This window comes from Megascapheus bottae, chromosome 27 (assembly GCF_031878675.1).
Source record: "Megascapheus bottae isolate mThoBot1 chromosome 27, mThoBot2.hap1, whole genome shotgun sequence".
Classification (NCBI taxonomy): Eukaryota; Metazoa; Chordata; class Mammalia; order Rodentia; family Geomyidae; genus Megascapheus; species Megascapheus bottae.
Genome location: NC_143535.1, coordinates 11,283,856 through 11,309,173, shown reverse-complemented (window position 1 = coordinate 11,309,173; position 25,318 = coordinate 11,283,856). Strand labels below are relative to the sequence as shown.

Genomic DNA, 25,318 nt, shown 5'->3' with positions numbered 1-25,318 from the left:
GAAACTTATTTAAATCCATATTTTTTTTCAGTGTCTGTCTCTCTTTCTCTCTGCAAATTCTCTACAATAAGCAAATTTTTAAATTTATAGAGTGTGAAAACAATATTTATTTGTTTAGTAAATGTCTCAGTATTAACCTGTAGTGATTTCTGTTTGCTTTGGTAGATGTTGGATAGAAGATAGTCATTTTTTGTGTTGCTCACCTTAAATTAATTTAATATACTAATACTCTATCTCATTTTTCTTTTAGGAAGCCATCATACAAATAATGAAAATGAGAAAGAAAATTAGTAATGCTCAGCTGCAAACTGAATTAGTGGAGATTTTGAAAAACATGTTCTTGCCACAAAAGAAAATGATAAAAGAACAAATAGAATGGCTAATAGAGCACAAGTACATCAGAAGAGATGAATCGGACATCAATACTTTCATATACATGGCATAGTTGTGAATATCATGGACGATTTTAAGAACCCAGATTTTGAAATACTTGGGCAAAAGTTGTCTCAGTTTGAGCTGGTGAAAGGTTTATTTGGACTTGGATAACATAACTATTAAAATCTCTGCCTTACCTTACAGAACAACTATATTTTGCCAACCCCATTAGGTAGTGTGGTGGCATTTCTTCATGTGGCACACTCTGACAGCATGCCGTTTTGTGGAGAAACTTGCACTCATGAAGAGCCACTGTGAACTTCTAAAAGTGAATTTGTATTTACCCACCAGGAGAAGTTGAGAAGGGTGAGGACAGGGTTCTAGTTGCTTTTTTTTCCCCTCTTTTCTCTTAAAAACATGTACTTGCACAAGGAAGGATATTCAGATTTATGCACTGAAAAGTACTGTTACTTTTTGTTTTTAAAAAAATGCAATTAAAACTCTTGGCTTTGGATGGCAGAATGAGCTGGTCGGCACCACACTGGGAAAGGGCAGATGGAGGTGAGAAGATGGATAATATTTAGTAGGATCAGATTATTTGTTCAAATACTGCTTTCAGTTGAACAACTGCATTTCATTGGTGACCTCAGACATCTCCACCTTATAAATGTTGGTTTTCTTAAGCAGGAGACGGCTTAGTTAATTCATTGAGTGAATTTTGTTCTGGTTTCATCTCACATGGTTAGAGGGCTTGTTGTGAAAAGTTGAAGCTTGTAAATCATTGCTTCAGTTGTTAAAAATATATGTAAGTAGGTCATAATGATCACAGAGTCCGAATAGCAAAACCAACATTAAGTGTGTTTACTAACACTTAATATTTATAGTCCTAATATTTATTACTCCATATCTTAATTTCTGAAAATGCAGAAATTTCCTGCTCTAGTACAGTGCAGTTGTGGAACTGATCTCTTGAGGTACAACTGTTTTGGTATTTCAGTCTCATGATTAGGGATTTATAGCCTCAGGTTTCTGGGGGCGGGTGGGGGGAGTTCTCTTTTTAAAAGTAATGGCTGACAGTCATCTAGAAGGAAGGGGGAAAAACCACGACATAATACCCCTGAAGCATAAGCAAAATTGTTGCAATCTTAATAGGAGCAGAAAACTTGCCAAATATGTACATATATATTTATATATTTTAAAAATAAACATTTTTTTAAAAATGTCCAGAAGGCAACACTTCCCTTGTTCCTTTCACTCAGTCCAAAGCAGCAGCCTGTTGGTGGTTGCTGGCCTCGTACTCAGATCAGCGGAAATGTCAAAGGACTGGAGGACTTGAACCACTGAAAAGTGAACTGTTGATTCCTTGTGGGGAAAATGGCTCAACATGGATTTTATTCACTGTGGTGCACGTTTCAAATTTTCTTGCAGTTTGCTGATTATCTTTTTGGAAGTTCAATTGTATTTTGAAGTATGGTTTTGGAGCTAGAAAAAAAAAGCAGAGCACTGACAAGCATACAGTATTATTTTCTAGCAGAGTGTTTTGAGAGCATTTCATGGAATCTGTTCCAATTCCAGCAGTTTTGTGATCTCCCTGCTGAAAGGAAGGTGAAATAAGCTTAAAACAGCAAAATCTTGTGGTTTTAATCAATTATCTGCTCTGAAATTCATAGGAAATGGGAATTTTGTTTATAATTTAAAATCCTGAACTTCAGCTCTAAGGTAGGAGTTATTAGACAAAACATATTGTGAAGGATCAATGTAGTACTCATTTCTCTGATTAGATAACTGCTGACAATGGATAAATTTGCAGTTTAGAAGAAGTAATTTTGTAATGATCCGTGGACCTTATGTATGAGGCATTGTCTGGTATTGACATAATTGTCCTATTGTAGGAATGCCAGGAGAGGAGGAAACATAATCATTTTGGTCATTTAACTGAAGAATGAGAGCCAGGATGTTTTGACTTGTGAAGGAAAGTTTAATGCAAAATGAGTAACACTAAATCCATAGCAAAGTTTTCTATTGCATTTTTATAAATTTTTAATAGCTAATTATGTCCTGATTGTATTTTGGGAAACGAACAGCAGCAAAGACTGTCAACGTACATTTTTCATCTTTTTTTTTTTTTTTCTTCAGAGGGGTATGTATGCAAAAAGTTCAACTACTTTTTGATGTTTGTCAAAACCATTGTTGAATTTCCTTTGTCTTGACAATATAATTGCTAATTTAAAACATAAAAAGAATACCAAACACTGCTGTGGACTATGCTAAAGGTACTATATCACAGTATTCATCAGGTCCCCTCTCTCCACATTGAAGTGCTGTGAGAATAGAGGTGAACCGATGTAATTGATTTTTTTTTTTTTTGTCAGTTCTGGGGCTTGAACTCAGGGCCTAGGCACTGTCCTTGGACACTTTTTGCTCAAGGCTAGTGTTCTGCCACTTGAGCCACAGTGCCACTTTTTCTATGTGTGTGTTGTACCAAGGATTCGAACCCAGGGCTTTGTGCATGTGAGGCGAGCATTCCACTAGGTTTTGCTCCCTGCCTGAAACGATGTACTTGAGAGAAAAGAAAATGTGACTCTTCCTGCTCCAACACTATATATATATATATATATGTATATATATATGTGTATATATATATATATATATGAATATTCTTCAGGTGAATTTAAGTTTTGAACATTCATCTGGTTATTTAAGTTGGAGTCAACTATGCTAGGTGTGGTGCCAGTACTCAAGGAGCTAGGGCAGGAGGATAAGGAGTTTAAGGCCAGCCTGGGTGATATAGCTAGACTGTCTCCAAAAACAAAAGAAGAGATGGAACTATCCGAAAACACTAGCTTTGAAACCTCATTGTGGGAGTAAGTAGACATGAAACAAACTAGAAAAATGATAATGACAATTTTGATGCTAACATGAATATTAAAGGTTATTGTACCAATAATTTAATGATGATCTTGGAGTAAAGTCTTCCGACTTTTACATTTATTGAAGTGGTTTCCCAAACCATTCATTTAAAGTCTATTTTGTGCATAAATGCTAATGTTTCCAAAAAAGGAAGTTATTTCCACTTTTTATTAACTTTAATACAAACTATGACCTAGTAGCATTGTTTTCAGTAAGATATCACTAGCTCTGCTCAAATGGCAAATTTTAGAATTCAATTTGGGTGAATGGTTTGCTTGTTTTACAGAAAGATTTTGCTATCATAGACTCAAGCTGGTTTTTCTGTTTTCATGTAAATGACTGGATGCTGTTGTACAAATTCCTCCAAGGTCATGGTTGTGAAGTAACACATTATGTGAGAGCTTTCCTGTATCCACACTGTCGTCTGGAGTGTAGAACAAACTTGAGTTCCTGAGGCGGGTTCTGTCCTCATGATCTGTCTTGAATGTGCGCCACTACATACCGAGATGAGAATGCTGTACGGTTTCCATGGTAGCAGTTTCTGTATGCAGTAGGCTGAAATATTTTGATGAACTGCTTAATTTTTTGGATTTTATTTTTTAAGTTGTATAATTTATTTTCTTGCAAAATAAAAAAATGTAATATAAAAGCTTCCACCTATCCAGAATATATCGATGTTCTTGTGAAATAGTGAAATCTCATCCGATCTTAGGAACCACAAAAAGGAAAATAATCTACCTGTTTTCTTTTATATTTTGAATTCTGGTTTAAAATGAATACAGGGCTGTTTGTGTCTGAGGAGATTAACATTTCTGAACCTACGCGGGGCAAAGATGACTCTCACTTTTAATCCCAAATTGAAATCTGAGGACCACAGTTTGAAGTCAGACTAGGCAGCAAAGTCTTCCAAATAGCCACTAAAAAAAGGCCACAGTGGTGCTGTGGCTGTAGTGGTGGAGCACTAACCCACCCCTAGGAAACCACTCTTACAGAAAGTACTTCTGTTACAAAAAAGGTTGATAGTGTACATGCCAATGCTTGATGTTTGCCACAAGGTGGAGCTATTGCCTAGATAGCTTTGAATTTAGTCACGCTCAGAGTGCAAGATGAACTTCAAGATTGTAGCCCCACCACCTCCCTGTCTCAGGGGTGAGTGGGGCATAGTTGGAGGGGTGTGACACATCACAGGACAATCTAGTTCTCTGCCACTGCATAACCCTCATTCTATTACTTCAGGGCATTCTCGCATGTGTCTAGACCGGTGACCTCACACTGAACCCCTTCAACTTAGCTCTTTGCTTTAACTCCAAATTCTGTGCAGCTGTGATGATTTCCAATGCAGTTCTTTAGAAATGTATGTAAAGGGGTGGGGGAATGTGCCTTAGTGGGAGAGAGCTTGCCTAGCATGCATGAAGCCCTGGGTTCAATTCCTCAGTACCATATAAACAGAAAAAGCCAGAAGTGTGCTGTGGCTCAAGTGGTAGAATGCAAGCTTTGAGCAAAAGAAGCTCGGGGACGGTGCCCAGGCTCTGAGTTCGAGCCCCAGGATTGGCCAAAAAAAAAAAAGGATAAAATGTAAGAATCATTTTAAAGTTTTATTTTATTTACTTTTTATGGGTCATGGGGCTTGAACTCTGGGTCTGGGCACTGTCTCTGAGCTCTTCAGCTCATGGCTACCATTCAACCCTTTCAGTTTAACTGAAGATAAGAGTCTCACAGACTTTAGTGTCCAGGCTGGCTTTGAACTGAGAATCTCAGATCTCAGCCTCTTGAGTAGTTAGGATTATGGGCGTGAGCCACCAACCTTCAACAAGATTTAATTTTTATTTAGATGTTTAAACTTGCTCAAAGATAAGATTGGTGTGGTACATTCACTTGAAATTCTTTGTTTTTGAGACAGTGTCCTGTTTTAAGAATATAGGGTCTTTCTGCCTCAGTCTCCTAAGGGCTGGGATTACATGCCTGCACTACACGCTTATTTTTTAAGTTTATTTGGAGTTTAGCTACGAAGAGCAGCTTGCCTGATGTATCTCTGTAAGTAAATTCATTGTTCTTCACATGTTCCTCAATACCCCTGAAGTCAAGAAGCCGTCTTGACCAACAAGTGACAGGACTTCTTGGTCATGCCTGTGGCGGCAGAGATGTCCAATCAGAATGAGCTCTGTCTTACTAAGCAGGTCTCTTAAAAGGAAAACCATGAAGTGACATTCCTTAATGCAGCTGGGTTTATGACAGTGAATTAACCCGTGATATAACTAGTGTATATTCACTATAAAAGTAGCTGCTATAACTAATTATTTTTTAACCCCAAACCTATTCATTATCCTTGGTGAACTATCAGAATTGGTGCCAGTCAGGAGCTTTGGCAGCCTGTCAAGACTGAGCATCTTTTGCCAGGAATGGTGAAGTACGCTGTTCTGCTACCTCTGGGGAGGCTAAAGCAGATTTCCATTTGAAGGACGGCCTAGGTAGCAAGAGCCTGTATCCGCAAGCAAATGAAACACTGGCAATTTCTGTTTCCGTTTTTTATATATATACCTTTTATTTTTCCCATATATTTTTATTGTAATTAATAGAAGGGTTACATTATATTCACCAGATAGAAGGTGCATTGCTTCACAAACATTGATACCCTTTCTCATGTCTTGGTCCCCATTTCCCTCCCCCGACCCCCACCCCTCATCTTGTTTTCCCTCTTCCCTATCCTATTTCAAATAACTAAATAAGCATATACAATATGATATACCTTTTAAATTTGAACTTTTTCAGTTAGAAGTATATATATATATATATAAAACATACAGTATATGTATTAGTTAAAACTATATTTAAAACTAGCTGTGTGCTGGTGATTTATGCCTATACTCATAGCTACTCAGGAGACAGATCCTGAGGATAATGGTTCAAAGTCAACCAGAGCAGGAGAGTCCGTGAGACTTATCTCCCAGTAACCACCAAAAAGCTGGATGGAAATGGAGTTGTGGCTCTAGTGGTAAGAGTGCAGAGTACTAGGCTTGAACAAAAAAGGCACATGGACAACACTAGGCCCTGAAGTCAAGTCCCAGGACCAACATAAAGAAAAGCAAATATGTATGAATAAAGTTATATATTTATACATACAAATAAGTCAATATGAATATTGAGACATCAATATGCTTATTTCAGTGATTTATACATGATTAATATATGTATTTTTATGTACTTACAAATATCTATTATGTATATAAAAGTGGATGTTACAAAGTCACAAAGCTTTGTTATTCTCAACTCCAGATCCAAAGTTAACCATGGGTTCTTGCAAATGAGGGAATAATCATAGATAGCATTTATATTAGAGCTATGCAGTATGACGCCAGTTCAGACTCCAGCTCTATACCACTTCCTGTGCAGCACGACATAATTTAAGAGAGTTTTGGTGCATTGATTATTTTAATAAGTATTCACATATATTCTATTTTGTATCTTCTTCCTTCCCTTTCCCCCATACCGAGACTAGAACCAGGGACACGGGAGGCGCTATCCCTTAGCACTCCACCACTTGAGCTTTCGTTCCAACCCGGCTCTTTTGTTGTGGTTGCTGTTGTTAACTGCAGATTAGAATGTCATGGACTTCCCTGCCTCGGTTTAATCTTCTGTCCTCAAATCTCAGCCTCCTGAGTTGCTAGCATTGCAGACGTGGGCCCCCCCCCCCCCCCCCCCCCGGCTGCTTTCTGCCACTGTAGAATTTCATGGCTACTAAGTTAAAAGGTGAGGTTTTTTTTAAAAAAACATCTACATGCATTTCCTTTGTACCTGAGTTTTAGGTAGAAAGGATCAGGTGACACATAAACCAGTGTGCCCAGAGGTAGGGGTGGGGGATCTGGAGCCGGTGGAGTGGGTCACAGCTGTCAACTTTACCCGGAGGCTGAGACTCCATCCGGCGCCAGGCCCCGCCCCTCCGCCGACTGTCAGCCAATCGCCTCCGACCATAGAGGTCCGGGGCTGCTATTGGAGGAGCGAGGCCCGGGGAGGCGGAGCCTGGCCGGGTTTGCTGGGGGTCTACGGTAGGAAGCGGTGCGGGCGTGCAGGTCCGGCCTTGCCCTTGAAACTAGTGCGGTCCGGAGCCATGGCGGCGCTGGCGGCCTTGCTGCGCGGCGGCGTGCGCGGGCGCGGGGCTCTTCTTCGGGGGCCACTGCAGGTAAGCGGGGCTCGACGCCCGCTGGGCTCGGGAGGCTTCTGTGCGGGCGGCCGCAGCCTCCCGCCTAGGCCCCGGGAGAACCCCGAGGGGACGGTCGCCCCCGCTGAAGGCCGGTGGCCTCGAAGTCACTCCGCGCCCCGGCCCCGCCTCGCTCCGGGGCCCAGCGAGACCGCCGGTGCGGGGCTGCGGCTCCTGCCGGCGCGGGTGCGGCGCGCGCCCGGAAGGCCGGGATTGGCCTTGGCCAGCCTCACCTGCCCGTGGAAGGCCCGTGACCTTTGCCCGTGACCTTTCTCGGGGTCCCCCCCTCCCCATGTAGCTTGCACCTGGCTGTCTGTGCCTTTGTTCGCGTGGCCTGTGAGGACGAGGTTATGCCCACTTCACACATTCGTGTAGTTGAAGCCAGTAATCCTGTGTAACAGATGGTTCTCCAATTAAGCAATTGTTTCCTTAACCACAGCAATGTTGTTTTCAAGGGTTTTTTTTGTTGTTGTTTTTTTTTTTTTGCCAGTCCTGGGCTTGAGCTCAGGGCCTGAGCACTGTCCTTGGACTTTCTCAAGGCTAGAGCTCTACCACTTGAGCCTCAGCACCACTTCCGGCTTTTTTCTATGTATGTGGTACCGAGGAATCGAACCCGGGTCTTCATGCATGCTAGGCAAGCACTTTAACCACTAGGCCAAACTCCCGGCCCTTTTGTGGGTTTTTTTTGGTTCTGTTTTCTGGAATGCGACTTGACCTCTTGCCCATTGACTTGTCATGTCTCTCTCTCTTTGCCTTGAATACAACCCCCTATGGTCAACAAACCTTAATGGGCCCTTTTTACCTTTCTGGCTCCAATCATTTTTTCTCTCTGGTCAAAGAAATAGCCCCTTTTTTAATACTTCCTTTTGATTACATTTATTTCTATTATCTTTAGGTAGCTGTACAAAAGAGTTACCATGGGGGAAAACAAGATGAGGGGTGGGGATGGGGCAGGGAAATGGGGACCAAGACGTGAGAAAGGATATCAATGTTTGTGAAGTAATGCACCTTCAATCTGGTGAATATAATAATTACAATAAAGAATATATGAAAAAAAGTTACCATTTAACAAAGCAATTCATAAATACAGTGCATCTTAATCAGTGTCACTCTTTTCAACTTTCTTACCCCTGCCTCTTCTCTTCCCAATTTTGTAGGCTATACATTGGATTCTAGTTTCTTTTTTTTTTAAACTGGGCTTTGCTATGTAGTCCTGGCTTCTTGGCCTCAGATTTCTAGTCCTTCTGCCTCATCCTTCTTGAGTGCTGGGATTATAGATGCCCTACCCTTGTCATCTGTTTTATTCTTTTCACTCTCTGCAGGTAAATTTCTGTCCCACTCAGCTGAAAGTATCTGGCATTTTCTTTCTTCCTTTAGTTTAGTATTTTTGTCACCACAGGATGCAAATGCCTTCTTCATCACTGGCTTGGCATTAGCAAGAGCAAATGTCTGCCACCACACACACACACACACACACACACACACACACACACACACACACACACACACACACACACACACACACACACACACACACACACACACACACACACACACACACACACACACACACACACACACACACACACACACAGTACGCAAGAGCAAATGTCTAACTGGTGCTGCCACCACACACACACACACACACACACACACAGTACGCAGGGTAACAGTGAAGATTCTGGACCCAGATCCTGGGCATTCACATGATTTTGATGTAGGGCTTTATGCTCACTGTGCACGTTAACATCTATCCCTCCTCCGTCATAATGCCTGGCCTGTTTGCTGCCATCTTTACTGAAAAGCTATAGAAGGAAATTCAGAGCTGGAACAGATTGTGCAGTGTTTTGTCAAACTCCAGGCAGGTTGACTGGATGGGTTGTGTCAAAATGGACATTATTTTGTTGACAGCCCCAACAAAATACCCCAGGCTGTGTGGCTTAAAACAGAAACGTACTTTTTACAGTTGTGAAGGAGGCTGGCAGTGAAAGATGAAGAAGCCAGCCTGGTTGGGTAGTAGTGTCATCTTGGCTGGGGGTGTGGAGGAAGTGGGGGGAGAGGAGGGACAGGCAGACACGTGCATGGGCCCCCGGATTTTCTAGACTGTTTTCTTTCTTGACCTTTACTCTATATTGGGCACTATTTCTAGGTCCTCTTTGAAACTCCTCTTCTGTACTTTGATCTAGTTTCATTCCAGTCCTTTTCTTCTTTGTCTCTATTGGGGATCCAGCCCAGGGCTTTTACAGGTTACATGGGGTTCCTTCCCCCCTTCTTTTCTCCTTTTCCTTGCTGCTGCTGCTGCTGCCAGTCCTGGGGCTTGAACTTAGGGCCTAGGCACTGTGCTTGAACTTTTTTTGCTCAAAGCTAGCACTTTACCACTTGAGCCACCACACCACTTCTAGATTTTTCTGTTTATGTGTTACTGAAGAATTGAATACAGGGCTTATTGATGCTAGTTCAGCACTCTCCCATTAAGTCACTTTCCCAGTCCCCTTCTGGTTCTTTTAGTATGCAGACTGAAAGAAAGAAGAAAGAGGCTCTGGGGACCCAGAAGGTGAATGAAGAACTGGGAACATGCTGGCAGTCTTCAACATGAGAGCATGGGCAGTTTAATGCAATTGTAGAGTTTTCTAAAAGCCCGGTAGGGCCTTCATCCTATTTCAGTCAATCTCTGTGTCTAGTTCTCCCCACCCCCTTTGTTTTGATGGAAGTACTTGGGCTTGAACTCTGGGCTTAACACTTACTTGGCTTGTTGCTTGTTTCGCTGCTGCTCTACCATTTGAGCCATCCCTCCAGCCCCAGATTTTCCCTGTTTATAAGGCTCCCCATCAGATTGAATTAAGAATACATCTTAACTTGATTGCCTCTGTAGACTCCCCATTTCCAAATGGGGGTTAGCATTTCTTGTAGGGAAGACACAATTCAAATTGTTTACGGCAGCAGTATGTCAGACAGTGCCAAAATTTCACATAGCAGAGTGATTACACAAGATTTTAACAAAGGGACTGCATAAATAAAATATGAGCTAGGCCCTAGGACCAAGACACACACACACACACACACACACCCCATCACCAACTGGGCACTTGGGGCTAATGCATGTAATCTACCAACACACACACACACACACACACACACACACACCCATCACCAACTGGGCACTTGGGGCTAATGCATGTAATCTACCAACACACACACACACACACACACACACACACACACACACACACACACACACACACACACACACACACACACACACACACACACACACACACACACACACACACACACACACACACACACCCCCCCCCCATCACCAACTGGGCACTGGGGGCTAATGCATGTAATCTACTACTCAGGCTGAGATCTAAGGATCTCAGTTTAAAGCCAGCCTGGTCAGAAAAGTCAGTGAGCCTCCATCTCCAGGTAAGCAACAAAATGTTGGATTTGAGGTGGGGCTCAAAAAGTCATGCAACAGGTGAAGGCCCTGAATTCAAGCCTCAGTACTGGTGCATACACAAATTAGTCACCATCCACAAACTTAGGCAGTGAAGGACATACACAAATAGTGAAATGCAGTACTTTAAAGAGAGCAGCTGTTGTAAATTCCTAAATTTCAGTGTAGAGGTCTAGAGTGGAGTGTCTGGAGTTAGCTGGCTAAGTAGCTATATGTATGTGGATATATGTGAGTAAATTTCTTACATCTATATGTATTATGGTTATACACATGTTTATATGATGCCTTGTATTTGTACATAGGTAAACATTTAACAGGGCTATTTTGTGAGGTTAGCCATATAGTTCTCAGTCTACACTGATATCTCAGAGACATCTCCAAATCTAGGGCCTCAGGTCCAAAGGTCTGTTTAGTGTTTATTTGACTTGGCCATACATACCTTGCTGACCTTGCCAGAGCCAACCATAGTCAAAGGGAGAGAGGTAGAAGTCATTTCTGAGTAGACTGATCAGTAAACTGAAAACGTGGGCAACTTGCTGGAGCTAATCAAGGCGGCGAAAGTTAAGTGCAAGTGTACAAGGGAGGTTGACTTGGTTTGTTGTTCAGACAGGAGGGATCCCAGTTTGTTGGCATGGTGACAGAATGATCCAGAAATACAGGGAGGAAGATGTAGAGGAAGGGAGGGTGAATAAAGTAGAGGTGAGCCAGGAGATCTCAACTAAGCTCTAGAGAAACTTAAACGACAAGTGGAGCAATATCTCACCCCACGCTCAGAAGTGGAGTGATTCATTTACTTACGCTGAGAATTGAATTTGGGCGTGTGTTCACACACTCGAAGCTGTGTCATACGCAAATCTTCGGCCATCTAAGGCTCAGTGATAAAAGTGCAGTGAGCCCTGCTGGAGCCAAGCTAGATCACTGCTGGAAGAATCTTCTCTTGCAGTGTGCAGTACATCCTGTCCCATTCCTTCCCTCCGGCTCACTCATGGCTTCTCACTGGGCCTTAACCTCTGCTTTGACATGGCATCGACCAGTATGTGGACGAGCTCCAACCCTTACAACTTTTCAAGCACCCACCCTCATGTAGCTTTCCCAGTCTTGCAGGGTGCCAGCTGACATCAGTCTGTTCTCGAATGGAGTTGCTGAGTGGGTACTTGGAGGCACAGTGTATTGACTTCACCTAGGAAGGTTTGTTTTTATTCTTTTGGTATTAATACTGGGGCTTGAACTCCAAGCTTTCGGCTTTCACCTGGCTTTTTACTCACAGCTGGTGCTCTATCACTTAAGCCACGCCTTCAGTTCTAGCTTTTTGACAGTTGATTGATTATTCATCATAAACCAGAGGATTTGCCTGCACTGGCTGGCTCTGAACCTCCATTCTCAGACCTCAGCCTTCTGAATAGGTAGGATTACAGGTGTGAGACACTGGTGCCAACCATGTTTTGTTTTGTTTTTTTCCAGTACTGGGGCTTGAACTCAAGGCCTGGGTACTATCCTTAGACACTTTTTGCTCAGGGCTAGCATTCTGCCACTTAAGCCACAGCACCACTTCTGGCTTTTTCTGTGTATGTGGTTCTGGGGAATCGAACCCAGAGCTTTGTGCACATTAGGCAAGCATGCTACCACTAGGCCAGGTTCCCGGCCCCCACGTAGTTAGGTTATAGTCAAAGTTAGATCACAGATAATGTGGTAAGATTGTAAATTATGCAGGTTATGTTTCTGTTCACAGTCCAGGGGAACACAGGTTAATGTGACAGCAACAAGTAGCAGGTGTTGGGTTTTCTGCCTGAAGTAATTCAGTGGAACCCCAGCATTTGAAGATCTCTGGTAGTACTACCAAGGTCTCACACTAGAGGACGCACAACTGTTAGGCTGACATTTAAAAAAAATCATAGCAAGACCAGATTATCTTCATAGCTAAGTTGTTTCCATAGAAATGACAGTGTCCCCATAATTCTTCATACTAACATTGAACAGATTGCCTTGGAGTACTGCTCTCCTGTGGCTGTCCCTTCACTCTTATCCCATCTATTTAGTTTCTGACTGTACAAACTGCTGCTTCTGAATGTGTGTATGCTTTCTGACATCATCAGGTTAAAAAAAAAAAACACGTTACCTGTACTTTGTTCAGTAAGTAGTCCAGTTGCACATCACCTAGGCCTCCCGTGAACTGTGCCCTACATTTTCCAAGCGTCTCTTCTTGGCATTTGTCCCTACTAATACCATGGAAAGAATTGATATTCTTCCAGCTTCTGTTCTGATCGCACCCCTCCCTGCACAGGCTAATAGTCTGTCTCTCCCCTTGCTAATAATATCTGTCTTTCCTGTCTCCCTCTCCTCCCACCCTTCTCCCGTCCTTCACTTCCTCACGCGCGTGCATGTGTGTGTGTCACTGTAGGACATGAACTCAAGGCCTTATGTTCTCACTTGGCATTTCTGCTCAAGGCTTGTGTTCTACCACTTGAACCACACCTCCACTTCTAGTTTCTTGTTGGTCAAGGATAAGGGTCTCTTAGATTTGTCTACTCAGGTTAGTGTTGAACTGTGTTCTCAGATCTCAGCCTCTTGAGAAGCTAGGAATTTAGGTGCTGACTTCTCTCTTCTTTGTAGATGGGGAGAAATAGCAAATTTTACTTGAAAAAAAAATATTTTTTTGACAGTCCTCGGGCTTGAACTCAGGGCCTAAGCACTATCCTTGGCTTTCTCAAGGCTAGAGCTCTATCTACCATTGGAGCAACAGCACCACTTCCGGCTTTTTTTGGGTATGTGACACTGAGGAATGCAACCTGCGTCTTCGTGCATGCTAGGCAGGCACTCTACCACTAGGCCAAACCCCCGGCCCTTAAAAGTATTTTTTTAAATAGAACATTTTCTTGGAACCCTAAGATCATATAATGTAGAACTTAGAACTAAACCACATTTTCCTTAGGTAAAGGAAGAAGAATCAAGACTGAGGCCGTGTAGTTAGTTTCAGACCAGGCTAAACTACACAGTGCGACTCCTCAATGAACTTTCCTCTACTTGTCTTGAAAAAAGAAAAGACTTAAGTTTTAAGGTGATAAAATCATTAAGCTTATTTACAAGTTAAAATGTACATTTCCATTGAACAATTAAACAGAAAACTAATATTTTTTTCCCATTATGTCTACCAATCTACAGAAGTTTAAGATATAGACAATAGGAAACTTGGAAACAAAGCCTAAAATGAAAATGCAGGAAGAAGTTGCCATAATTCCATTACTGACAAGTATAAAATGATGTTGATTGATAGTATATTATAACAACTATTTCTCTTACAGGAAATAAGATTCACAGAGCGCAGTTATGTATCAAAACCTACCTTGAATGTAAGTATAAATTTAATTATGCCTTGAAATTTCATGAATTCACAAGCAAACATGTATTTATAACTTGGGAGTATTTCGGGGCTGGGAGTTTGGCCTCGTGGTTAAAGTGCTTGCCTAGCATGCACGAAGACCTGGGTTCGATTCCTCGGTACCACATATAGAAAAAAAGCCAGAAGTGGTGCTGAGGCTCAAGTGGTAGAGCTCTAGCCTTGAGAAAGTCCAAGGACAGTGCTCAGGCCCTGAGCTCAAGCCCAGGACTGGCAACAAAAACAACAACAACAACAAAAAACTTGGGAGTATTTGAAGTTTAACACATGACTTACACAATAGTTAGCAAAGCTAGCTATTCAAACCTGAAGCTCCTATATCGCCATATTTCCATAGTGTTTAAGAGAGCTCAAACTGGCTTTTCCTGTCTCACTAGTAAATGTAGCGTTTGCTGTGTCCCATCTTGCGTGTACTTTTTGGTTTTGTTGTTATGTAGTCAGCAAGGGTAAAGTGACCATTTCTTAAATTTCTAACCGAATTGAAACTTAAGCTTCTGACCTCAGCCTACTAAAGAGAGCTGAGAGGAGGAGGATTTTTGTGTGTGTGTGGCTGTGTTGGTCATGGGGCTTGAACTCTGGGCCTGGGTGCTATCCCTGAGCTCTTCAGCTCAAGGCTACCAGTAGCTCTAACCCTGGAGCCACAGTGCCACCTCCTGTTTTCTGGTGGTTAATTGGAGGTAAGGGTCACAGACTTTAGTGCCTGGCCTGGCTTTGAACCTCGATCCTCAGATGTCAGCCTCCTGAGCAGCCATGAGTATCTAGGATTACAGGTGTAGTCAATGTGTAATCAGGAGGATCTTTATAGGGTTCATTTGTCTAGGTTTTTCTTTTACTTTTTTGTAGTACTGACCATCAAACTCTAGAGTCTTGCTATGCAAGAACTCTACCACTGAGCTGTACCTCGCCCTTGTCTTTTCTATTGGGTATTACATCACACAGCACTGACATGTTTTAAAGCTGCTTCAATAAGTAACTGTCATCATTAATTCATGAAAATAGTGTTTTCTTATAGGACCACATATGGATTATGCTGATGTAATGAAAGGCTGTCGGGGTGTCCTCTAGTACATCTAAACATCTTGTGTCTTGCCAGGAAGTGGTTATAGTGAGTGCCACCAGAACGCCTATTGGATCCTTTCTAGGCAGCCTTTCCTCTCTGCCAGCCACCAAGCTTGGCTCTGTTGCAATCAAGGACGCTGTTGAAAAGGCAGGTCTGTGTTTACTTTGCTTTTTCTGTTCAAGGGGCAAAAATGAGTCAATGTGTGTATATATATATATACACTCTGTATATATATGTGTGTGTGTATATATATATACACTATATATATATACTATATATGTGTGTGTATATATATATACACTCTCTCTCTCTCTCTCTCTCTCTCTCTCTCTCTCTCTCTCTATATATATATATATATATATATATATATATATATATATATATAAAACTTGTCGAAATTGGGCTGGGAGTTTGGCCTAGTGGTAGAGTGCTTGCCTAGCATGCACGAAGACCCGGGTTCGATTCCTCAGCACCACATACATAGAAAAAAAAAAAAAAGCCAGAAGTGGTGCTAAAGCTCAAGTGGCAGAGCTCTAGCCTTGAGAAAATCCAAGGACAGTGCTCAGGCCCTGAGCTCAAGCCCAGGACTGGCAAAAAAAACAAAACAAAACAAAACTTGTCGAAATTATATAATGCTAATTTCTGAATTCTTTTCTACTGTAAAGTTAGGAATTAAACTGATTTTAAGAAACTTCTGGGGGGTCGGGCCGGGACTTTGGCCTAGTGGTTAAAGTGCTTGCCTAGCATGCATGAAGACCCGGGTTCGATTCCTTGGTACCACATACATACAAAAAAGCCAGAAGTGGTGCTGAGCCTCAAGTGGTAGAGCACTAGCCTTGAGAAAGTCCAAGGACAGTGCTCAGGCCCTGAGCTCAAGCCCAGGACTGGCAAAAAAAAAAAAAAAAAGAAAGAGGCCGGGAGTTTGGCCTAGTGGTTAAAGTGCTTGCCTAGCATGCACGAAGACCCGGGTTCGATTCCTTGGTACCACATACATAGAAAAAAGCCAGAAGTGGTGCTGAGGCTCAAGGGGTAGAGCTCTAGCCTTGAGAAAGTCCAAGGACAGTGCTCAGGCCCTGAGCGCAAGCCCAGGACTGGCAAAAACAAAAAACAAAGAAAGAAACTTCTGGGGGTGCCGGGAGTTTGGCCTAGTGGTTAAAGTGCTTGCCTAACATGCAGGAAGGCTTGAGTTTGATTCCTTGGTACCACATACATAGAAAAAAGCCAGAAGTGGTGCTGAGGCTCAAGTGGTAGAGCTCTAGCCTTGAGAAAGTCCAAGGACAGTGCTCAGTCCTGAGCTCAAGCGCGGGACTGGCAAAAAAAAAAAAAAAAAAGAAAAGAAACTTCTGGGGGCAGGCCGGGAGTTTGGCCTAATGATAGAGTGCTTGCCTAGCATGCACGAAGACCGGGTTCAATTCCTCAGTACCACATACATAGAAAAAAGCCAGAAGTGGTGCTGAGGCTCAAATGGTAGAGCTCTAGCCTTGAGAAAGTCCAAGGACAGTGCTCAGGCCCTGAGCTCAAGCCCAGGACTGGCAAACAAACAAACAAACAAACAAAAAACCTTCTGGGGGCTAGAGGTGTGGTTCAGTGATAGAGTACTGTCTAATAAGCAGAAGGCCCTAAGTTCCAGCACTAGTCCTTTTCTCCCCATGTAGTTATTCTTACTATGTAGTCATGCAGTTTGTTATCATTAATTATTAAGTTGAACAAAAATGGTGAAATACCTATTTGGTGTTTGTAGGTATCCCAAAGGAAGAAGTGAAAGAGGCATACATGGGGAATGTAATACAAGGCGGCCAAGGTCAAGCCCCTACACGACAAGCTGTACTGGGCGCAGGTACCCAGCTCATCGCACATTGCTCCTCTCATACTTCCATTGTTCACCTCCAGATGAAGCCATTTGAGATGAAATAAAATTGTAAATGCATAACATTGACTAACCGCAGGCACGAGAAAATTTGCAGGTTACAGCAATATGCTCTGTTCTGTTACTGCAAATTCTATACTTGTGCTTGGGAGGTATCTGCTTTTCAAAAATCTGAATTAACGTTGGTTTTAGGGTTGCCGATTTCGACGCCATGCACCACTGTCAACAAGGTTTGTGCGTCAGGAATGAAAGCCATCATGTTGGCCTCTCAGAGTCTCATGTGTGGACACCAGGTGAGAAACAAATTCTTCATCTATTAAAGTAAAATACACTCCGAACGGATCTTAAAAATGGAAGCATGTTCATGCTTTAGAAATAAGATGTCTTCTCTCTTTCTTCCTTTGTTTGTTTGTTTTGTTTGGTTGTGGACTTGCAGGGTCTGGGTGCTGTCACTGAGCTCTTTTGCTCTACCACTTAGCACTCTAGCACTTTGAGCTATGTTGTTGTCCTTCTCGGACGTCTACACAGGGGATAAGATGGCGACGGAGCCCACGAGTAATACAGACTCCGGAGATCAGACTCTCAGTGCAGATCTAACTTTATTCCACAAAATGTGCTCGCTAAATATAGATCGAGCAGTCGCAGCCATGTCATCAAATAGGGACGACCGTCAGCCAATGTTGTCCTGAGACACATCCCACTTGCTCCAGGCAGGTGGGGCCAGGCGCCCTCTGGCTCCTGACTGCTTGAGTCACTGAATGTGTGCTTGCTAAGTGGCAAATAGCAAGCAGCAGGGTTCCCCCACAGAGCTACAGCTCCACTTTTGGTTTTTGAGTGGTTAATGGGTGATAAGAGTCTCATGGGGACTTTTCTGCTTGGGCTGGCTTTGAGATCCTCAGAGCTCAGCCTCCTGAGTAGCTAAGATGACAGGTGTGAGCCACTGGCACCCACGAGATGTTTTCTCTTAAGTCATCTCAGATTGTCAGAAGTGGTGGAACAAATGTACTATGAGGTCTGGCAATACACACCTGTAACCCCAGCACCCACGAGATTGAGGCAGCAGGATTTTGAGTTTCATGCTAGGCTGGAGCTATATAACAAGACCTTGCCTTAAAAAAATAAAGCTCTGGATTAATGAGAAGTTTTCAGCTAAGGTATTTTATAACTGAAGAGTCTTACTCTGATGGTAAATGCCTATAATCCCATTTAGGAGGTAGAAGGCCAGTCCAGACCAGGTAAGTGGAACCCTATCTCAAAAACAAACTATAGACAAAATGCGGGCGTAGGGCTATGGCTTAAGTGGTAGAATGCTTGCCTAGTAAGTCTGAAGCCCTGAGTTTAGTGTCCAGTTCTGCTACAAAAGAAAAGTGACTGAGTTAATACTGAAACCTTTAGTGTCCTGGTGAAGAAGAGAAGATGACTAAGGTAGCCACAAACCCAAAATTTTAGAGCCAAGATGAGAAAGAAGAAATCTACTCCTGTTGAGAGCATGCCAACCTTCCAGGGTTATGAAGCTGTCTCCCGAGAGTGCAATCATGTGTATGTAACCTATGCTGCTCCGCTCTGTGCAATTTGAAAGCCAGCCAAAGGGAAGGGATGAAGAGCTATTGCACCCGAGACACTCCAAAAGCACTAACTCCACATGCTAAAACCTCAAATGGCACAAAGGAATTCAACAACAATCCATCTTTCCCTTTCCCTTCCCCGTCCCCTGTGTCTCGGCAGGCAGAATGTCCTGCCACTTGAGAGCAGAGGACCTTGCCAGTTGTCAAACCTCTGGGTTCCACTTAATATGTTGATGAGTTAGCACCAGTGACAGCACATACTCTATGGAGATGAGTCATGGTAACATTCTGAAAGTCCTTGAAAATATCAAGATGGGCTCCGGTTTTCAGTTTTAAATACTGCTGCAAGTACATACAGTGTTATGTTACTTATACTTTCTAACAACACTGATAGAATAAACCATGGTTAGTAAAGTACTAACTTCCAATCTTAGCTCTGCTCTTATTAGCTGAGCATCTGTGAGTCTCTAGAATGGTGACTGAACACCTTATCATGTCTGTAGGGGAAATTTCTAGGAGTAGCCAAGAGGGAGGATTCCAAGTTTTCCGTAATTTTCAGTGCTTTCTACAAAGTTGTACTGGTACTTTTTTTTTTTTTTGGCCACTCGTGGGGCTTGAACTCAGAGCCTGAGCACTGTCCTTGGACTTTTCTTAAGGCTAGAGCTCTACCAGTTGAGCCACAGTACCACTTCCAGCTTTTTTCTATGTATGTGGTACCGAGGAATCAAACTCAGGTCTTCATGCATGCTAGGCAAGCACTCTACCACTAGGCCAAAGCCCCCTCCCCATTTTTTAATAGTCTGATTATAATCTTAATTCTCATTACACATTTTGCACTATTTATCAGGGGCGTGGCTTAAGACCAATGCACCCTGAGTACTGATGTGGTACCAGGGAGGTGCAGAGAAGAGTGAGTCTGCATCCCTTGTACTGACCTCAGTATGCTGCCCTGCAGGACGTGCTGGTGGCTGGCGGCATGGAGAGCATGTCCAACGTTCCCTATGTAATGCCCCGTGGAGCAACGCCCTACGGAGGTGTGAAGCTGGAAGATCTGATCGTAAAAGATGGCCTAACCGACGTCTACAATAAAATCCACATGGTGAGTGCTGTTTGGTTTTTAATAGGGAATGCCATTTAATGCATACTTGATTTTTCTTACTATATTTTACAAGTTGAACTACAGCGTGGTTGATATTAGCCTTTCACGCTAGAGAAATACTGTTCTCTGTCCACTGGATCACTGTAGCTCAACGGTTGAAGAAACTGCCCTTCACTGACTCCTGAAACAGCCCATACTTAAGTTACCTACTTAGTATGTAAGGGAGAAGGTAGAGACTAAAATTAACTGCTAGTTTTCTAAGTCATGTAAACTTGATTGGTTTAAGGAAAAAAAAAAACAAAAACCCAATTCTTAAATGGACCAGGGTAACTGTGCTGAGAATACAGCAAAGAAGCTGAGCATTACACGTGAGGAACAGGACGCGTATGCCATCAGCTCCTACAAGCGAAGCCAAGCAGCGTGGGAAGGTGGCAAGTTCGGAAGTGAAGTCACACCTGTCACAGTGACAGTAAAAGGTAGACCACGCTCAGAGTACATTTGTTAAATCCTTCCCCCCCACCTTGTTCTGATTGAATAGTTTTTATACATTGCTGAGATTATGCTGGCTCTATTTGCATTTAAATTTTAGGCAAACCGGACACAGTGGTGAAGGAAGATGAAGAATATAAGCGGGTTGACTTTAGTAAAGTTCCAAAGCTGAAGACAGTTTTCCAAAAGGAAAATGGTGAGTAGAAAGCAATCAGACAACTAAATTTATATACTGTATTAGTTGTTGGACTAAGGATTAAAAAGTAACTTCTTTATATATACCAAACTCAAATGAAATTAGAGAAGGTTCTGTGACAGAACTAGAATGATTTTTCACATGCAGGTCATCCCAAAGTATAGGTTTGTATGGAATCCCTATTAGGGACTAGCTGGTCGCTGTGTGTTCACTCAAGGCCTGGCCTGGGAGCATGTCTTCAGTAACTGCTGACTGTTTGTACAAATGGGATCTAAGGGTTCTAAAACGCTTTGTGAGGAAAGGTACTAGAGATGAAACCCGAGGCCTCACACAGGATAAGTGAACACTCGATCATTGAGTTAAACCCCTAATTCTAAATGTCTGAATCAACTGGAAATCCAAGGAGAAATGGAAGTTCTGTTTATTATGCTATATAGAGGTATTCATTATCAATGGAGTTTCATTAACGTGAAGTTCTCCTTTCTACTTCTCAATTCCAAGTATAGAGTGAGCCAATCTGGAGCTTACGCCCAGGACCAGCACAAAATATAAAGTAATCTTAAGAAGAAGAAGAAGAAAAAAAAAACAGTGATAGAAGTGTAATACTGGATTTCAAATAATACCATTGTGTCACAGTAACAAAAACCACTGGGAGTAAACTGGCACAAAAACTGATATCCAGAAATAACCACACAGCTCAAGCCATCTCAATCTTTGATAAAGGGGTCAAGGAAGCCTCACCAGATAGTATTGGAAAAACCAGTTAGGACATGGAGAACAAAATTTAACCGTATTACCATGTGGGGAAAAAAATTAACTCTAAAATGGATCATGGAAACTTTAAGATTACTAATGGAAAACAGGAAAAACTGGAATTTAGGAGTATTTTCTAAACAGAACTCCAGTTGCCCAGTTTGCGAGCTTTGAGAAAACTGCTGCTAAACTTAAGGCCCTCTTATACTGGGTAGTAGTTACTTTGTACATGCACCATCCGAGCAAGACCATCTCCATACCAGTTGTGAAGGCCATCCATTTGGTAACCCAGACAATGTTCAGGTAATTTGCTAAGCTGAACCAAATGAATCCGGGATGGAGCCCTGGTCATTTCCCGCATGCTGCTGTTTTCAGGCACAGTGACAGCTGCCAACGCCAGCACCCTGAACGATGGAGCGGCTGCTGTGGTCCTGATGACGGCAGATGCTGCCAAGAGGCTCAATGCTAAGCCCTTGGCACGAATAGCAGGTAGAGACGTCCTCACCGGGGCTGTTCCTACGCTTCCACACGGAGAAAGAATCGCTTCTTCCGTCTATAGGTTTTACTTTGGGGCAGAATTTTACTGCTACTCGAGCAGCTGTGAAGACTTCTATTTATGATTTAAAACTAAAGCATGCTTTCTTTCCTACATGATGAGTAGGAGAGAAGGTCCATGTTTTGTCTAGAGGCAGTCAGCTGGAATGTGCAATTAGGAGTCTAAAAACATACAAAAAACAAAAACAAAGCCTCCAAACCTACATGCTCAGTACTAGACTCTGTTGCTGAAGACAGACCTGTTTTTGCCTTTAGAATCTGAGTTAAGAGGGGTCAGAAATGAGTGTGCAATTTTTTTTTTTTTTTTTTTTTTTTTGCCAGTCCTGGGCTTGAGCTCAGGGCCTGAGCACTGTCCTTGGACTTTCTCAAGGCTAGAGCTCTACCACTTGAGCCTCAGCACCACTTCCGGCTTTTTCCTATGTATGTGGTACCAAGGAATCGAACCCGGGTCTTCGTGCATGCTAGACAAGCACTTTAACCACTAGGCCAAACTCCCGGCCCCATGAGTGTGCAATTATAAGGCTAGCTTGGCTTTTACGTTCTGTATACAAGTGACGTGCAGTTATGGGTGCTGATACAATGCTTTAACCCTATTCTCTTGTGCAGCATTTGCTGATGCTGCTGTAGACCCTATTGACTTCCCAGTTGCACCTGCCTACGCCGTCCCTAAGGTGAGAAAACATGAGCCTCTACACTCTACTCTGTCACACCCTCTGGTTTGGTTTTATTGTAATCAGTAAAGGAGACAGCTCGATTTCAAATTTTCCCACTTCTGAAAACAGTAAGAACAATATAACAGAAGTGAGCAACCTGCAGTCTCTTTCTTAGAGCGGTTAAGCAGTATCGAACTCACGTGCTGAATGCATACACTGCCAACAGAAAGCACACAGGCAAGGTCATTGTGACAAGAGAATGGAAATGGTCCCTGATGTAGAACTCCCAGAGCTGGCTCCACCCTGAAAGAGACTACCTGCAGCGGGTCTTTTTCTTTTTTTTTTTTTTTGTGGGTCATGGGGCTTGAACTCTGGGTCTGGGAGGTGTCCCTGAGCTCTTCAGCTCAAGGCTACCGCCCTATCCCTTGAGCCACGGCCCCACTTCCCGTTTTCAGTGATGAATTGGAGTAAGGGTCTCATGATCTTTAGTGCCTGGGCTGGCTTTGAACCACAATCCTCAGATCTCAGCCTCCTGAGTAGCTAGGATTACAGGTGTGAGCACCTGGCTAGCAGGTCTTTAGAGTAAAGAGTCTGTGAGATGCAAAACCTACACATTTCCAATGGTTAGGAAGGTTGGAAGCAAGTCTGTGCAAGTCAAGGGGTAATAGGAATAGTTGGGTTGGGAGGGTTCTAGCCAGGATTGTGGAAGCCTGCAAATACACACTTCCAAGAGGGCCTACTCTGGGACTGGACTTCTGAGGCCAGCACCAGAAGGAAAAAGGAAAGAATGGATGGAAGTAACAAAACAGCTGCATCAGAAACAGTGGCAGAGTGTATGGCACACACCCCTGCACAGAGGGAACAGACCTCAGAAAGGAATACAGAAAGTGAATGTACCGAAGTAAAAAGCAGAACGAAGGGCACTACCTATTTCTGCCCAAACCACACATCTTATTATGAGAACCTTCACACCAGGTATTGAGGAAGTTAGAGTAACATGAAAGGATTTTGAAAGGAATTCTAACAGCAGGAATCTGGTTTTGAACTTGGGGCCCTATGCTTGTGCAGCAGCAGCAGCACTACCATTTGGGCCATGCCTTTAGCCATTATTTTGCTCTAGTTATTTATTTACTTATTGGTCGGTCGTGGAACTTGAACTCTGGGCCTGGGAGCTATCCCTAAGCTCTTCAGTTCAAGGCTCCTGCCCTACCCCTTGAGCCATAGAGCCACTTTTCTGGTGCTTAATTGGAGATAAGAGTCTCATGAACTTTTTAGTGTCCAGGTTGGCTTTGAACCTCGATCCTCAGATCTTAAGCTCCTGAGTAGCTAGGATTACAGGAGTGAGCCACCCTGCCTGGCTGCTCTGGTTATTTTTGAGATAGCCTTGTTTTCTGGCCAAGCTCACCTGGACTGTGAGCCTTCTATTTATGCTTCTCACTGTCACCAGGATGACAGGCATGCGCTACCACTCAGGAACGTTCCCACGCTATGTCAGTTTCCTTGTATTAATGGCCCTGTACTACTGAATTCACTTGATAGCCTGGGTTTTTGCTTCAGTGTTGATTACTAATGTTAGCACCAGATCACACATACACATCACAGTCATACAAGGTTACAGGATGCCGCTATCAGCTTTTTCCATCTCCCCATTTTTTTTTTTTTTTGCCTCAGTTGATCTTAAACCAACATCCTCCCCAAGCAGGGAGGACAGCAGGTGCAAACCTGCTAAACATCTAAAGCAGTTTATATGTAAATAAGCCAATTGAAGGGGAATCAAAACCAGCATTGCAGAATCTCCAGAAGACAATGAAAATGTGCTTTCAAAACCAGCATTGCAGAATCTCCAGAAAACAATGTGCTAACTATTTGAGTATCATTTGTCTCCTAAAAAATTTAGGTTCTTAAAAATGCAGGATTGAAAAAAGAAGACATTGCAATGTGGGAAGTAAATGAAGCCTTTAGTGTGGTTGTGCTAGCCAACATAAAGATGCTGGATGTGGATCCCCAAAAAGTGAATATCCATGGGGGAGCAGTCTCTCTGGGACACCCAATTGGGTAGGTAAACAATTATGTCTAGGTTAACAGCAAGATAATTTAAACATCAGCTGCCTCATAATTCTTATGCTATTGGCAAAGGCAAAGACCATTTCTGTCTCAGTATCCTACAGTGAAAGGAACTAAAGATCTGCACTCAGGCTTTCTTCCTGAAACAAATCAAAGTTGAAGAAAAGTAATTAATAGAGCTGTAAGGAGTGGCTAATGCTTTAAGAAGTTGGTTTGGACTAGCAGTATTTCATGGTTAGCCATCAATTCTGTTATCCATTAAAGAACCAAATGCTTTCTGAATCCTAGGATGTCTGGAGCCCGAATTGTCGTTCATTTGGCCCACGCTTTGAAGCAAGGAGAATTTGGTCTTGCCAGTATTTGCAATGGAGGAGGAGGTGCTTCTGCTATACTGATTGAGAAGCTGTAGAAAACTTGCAGTGTTGAAGGAGACAACTCTTTTAAGTAAACCCCTGGGTTAGCAGCTTATATTCATAATGAGTGATTTCATTTTTCATTATTTTTCTATGTTTTTAAAAACAAAGTGAATCACATCCTGAAACTTATTGAAATTACAAATAAAGCTTTTCTTGTTTTAATTTTCTGGTCATTTAGAAATCAGACATTTGTGCATAATGAACCTATACTATGTAAAATATCAGTGATTGTTATTTAAAGTAGGAGAAGCTTTCATTTCAGAGAAG

General features: G+C 42.6%; 2 protein-coding genes across 3 annotated transcripts in view; both read left to right on the top strand.

The window, feature by feature from the left end:
• Cul5 (cullin 5) overlaps nt 1-3,934 on the top strand; it is a 43,572-nt gene extending 39,638 nt beyond the window's left edge. For both annotated transcript variants that reach the window (XM_090319576.1, XM_090319578.1), the window contains one exon: nt 251-3,934. In XM_090319576.1, coding sequence (XP_090175702.1) covers nt 251-445 — 195 coding nt within the window. In that variant the 3' untranslated portion in view covers nt 446-3,934. The remainder of the gene's footprint in view (nt 1-250) is intronic.
• Nucleotides 3,935-7,302: 3,368 nt separating this feature from the next.
• On the top strand, nt 7,303-25,213 carry Acat1 (acetyl-CoA acetyltransferase 1). The gene is made up of 12 exons (XM_090319575.1): nt 7,303-7,462; nt 14,240-14,287; nt 15,428-15,545; nt 17,136-17,231; nt 17,454-17,554; nt 19,782-19,925; nt 20,251-20,401; nt 20,515-20,610; nt 21,739-21,852; nt 22,525-22,589; nt 24,469-24,626; nt 24,924-25,213. Exons 1-12 carry the CDS (start codon nt 7,391-7,393, stop codon nt 25,042-25,044), a joined length of 1,284 nt encoding a protein of 427 aa, XP_090175701.1. The 5' UTR covers nt 7,303-7,390; the 3' UTR covers nt 25,045-25,213.
• The last annotated feature ends 105 nt before the right edge of the window (nt 25,214-25,318 follow it).

Coding starts and splice junctions, on each gene's coding strand:
- Acat1 (XM_090319575.1), top strand. CDS start 7,391: ATGGCGGCGCTGGCGGCCTTGCTGCGCGGCGGCGTGCGCGGGCGCGGG. Junction 14,288..15,427: donor TATCAAAACCTACCTTGAAT/GTAAGTATAAAT, acceptor GTGTCTTGCCAG/GAAGTGGTTATAGTGAGTGC. Junction 15,546..17,135: donor GGACGCTGTTGAAAAGGCAG/GTCTGTGTTTAC, acceptor TGGTGTTTGTAG/GTATCCCAAAGGAAGAAGTG.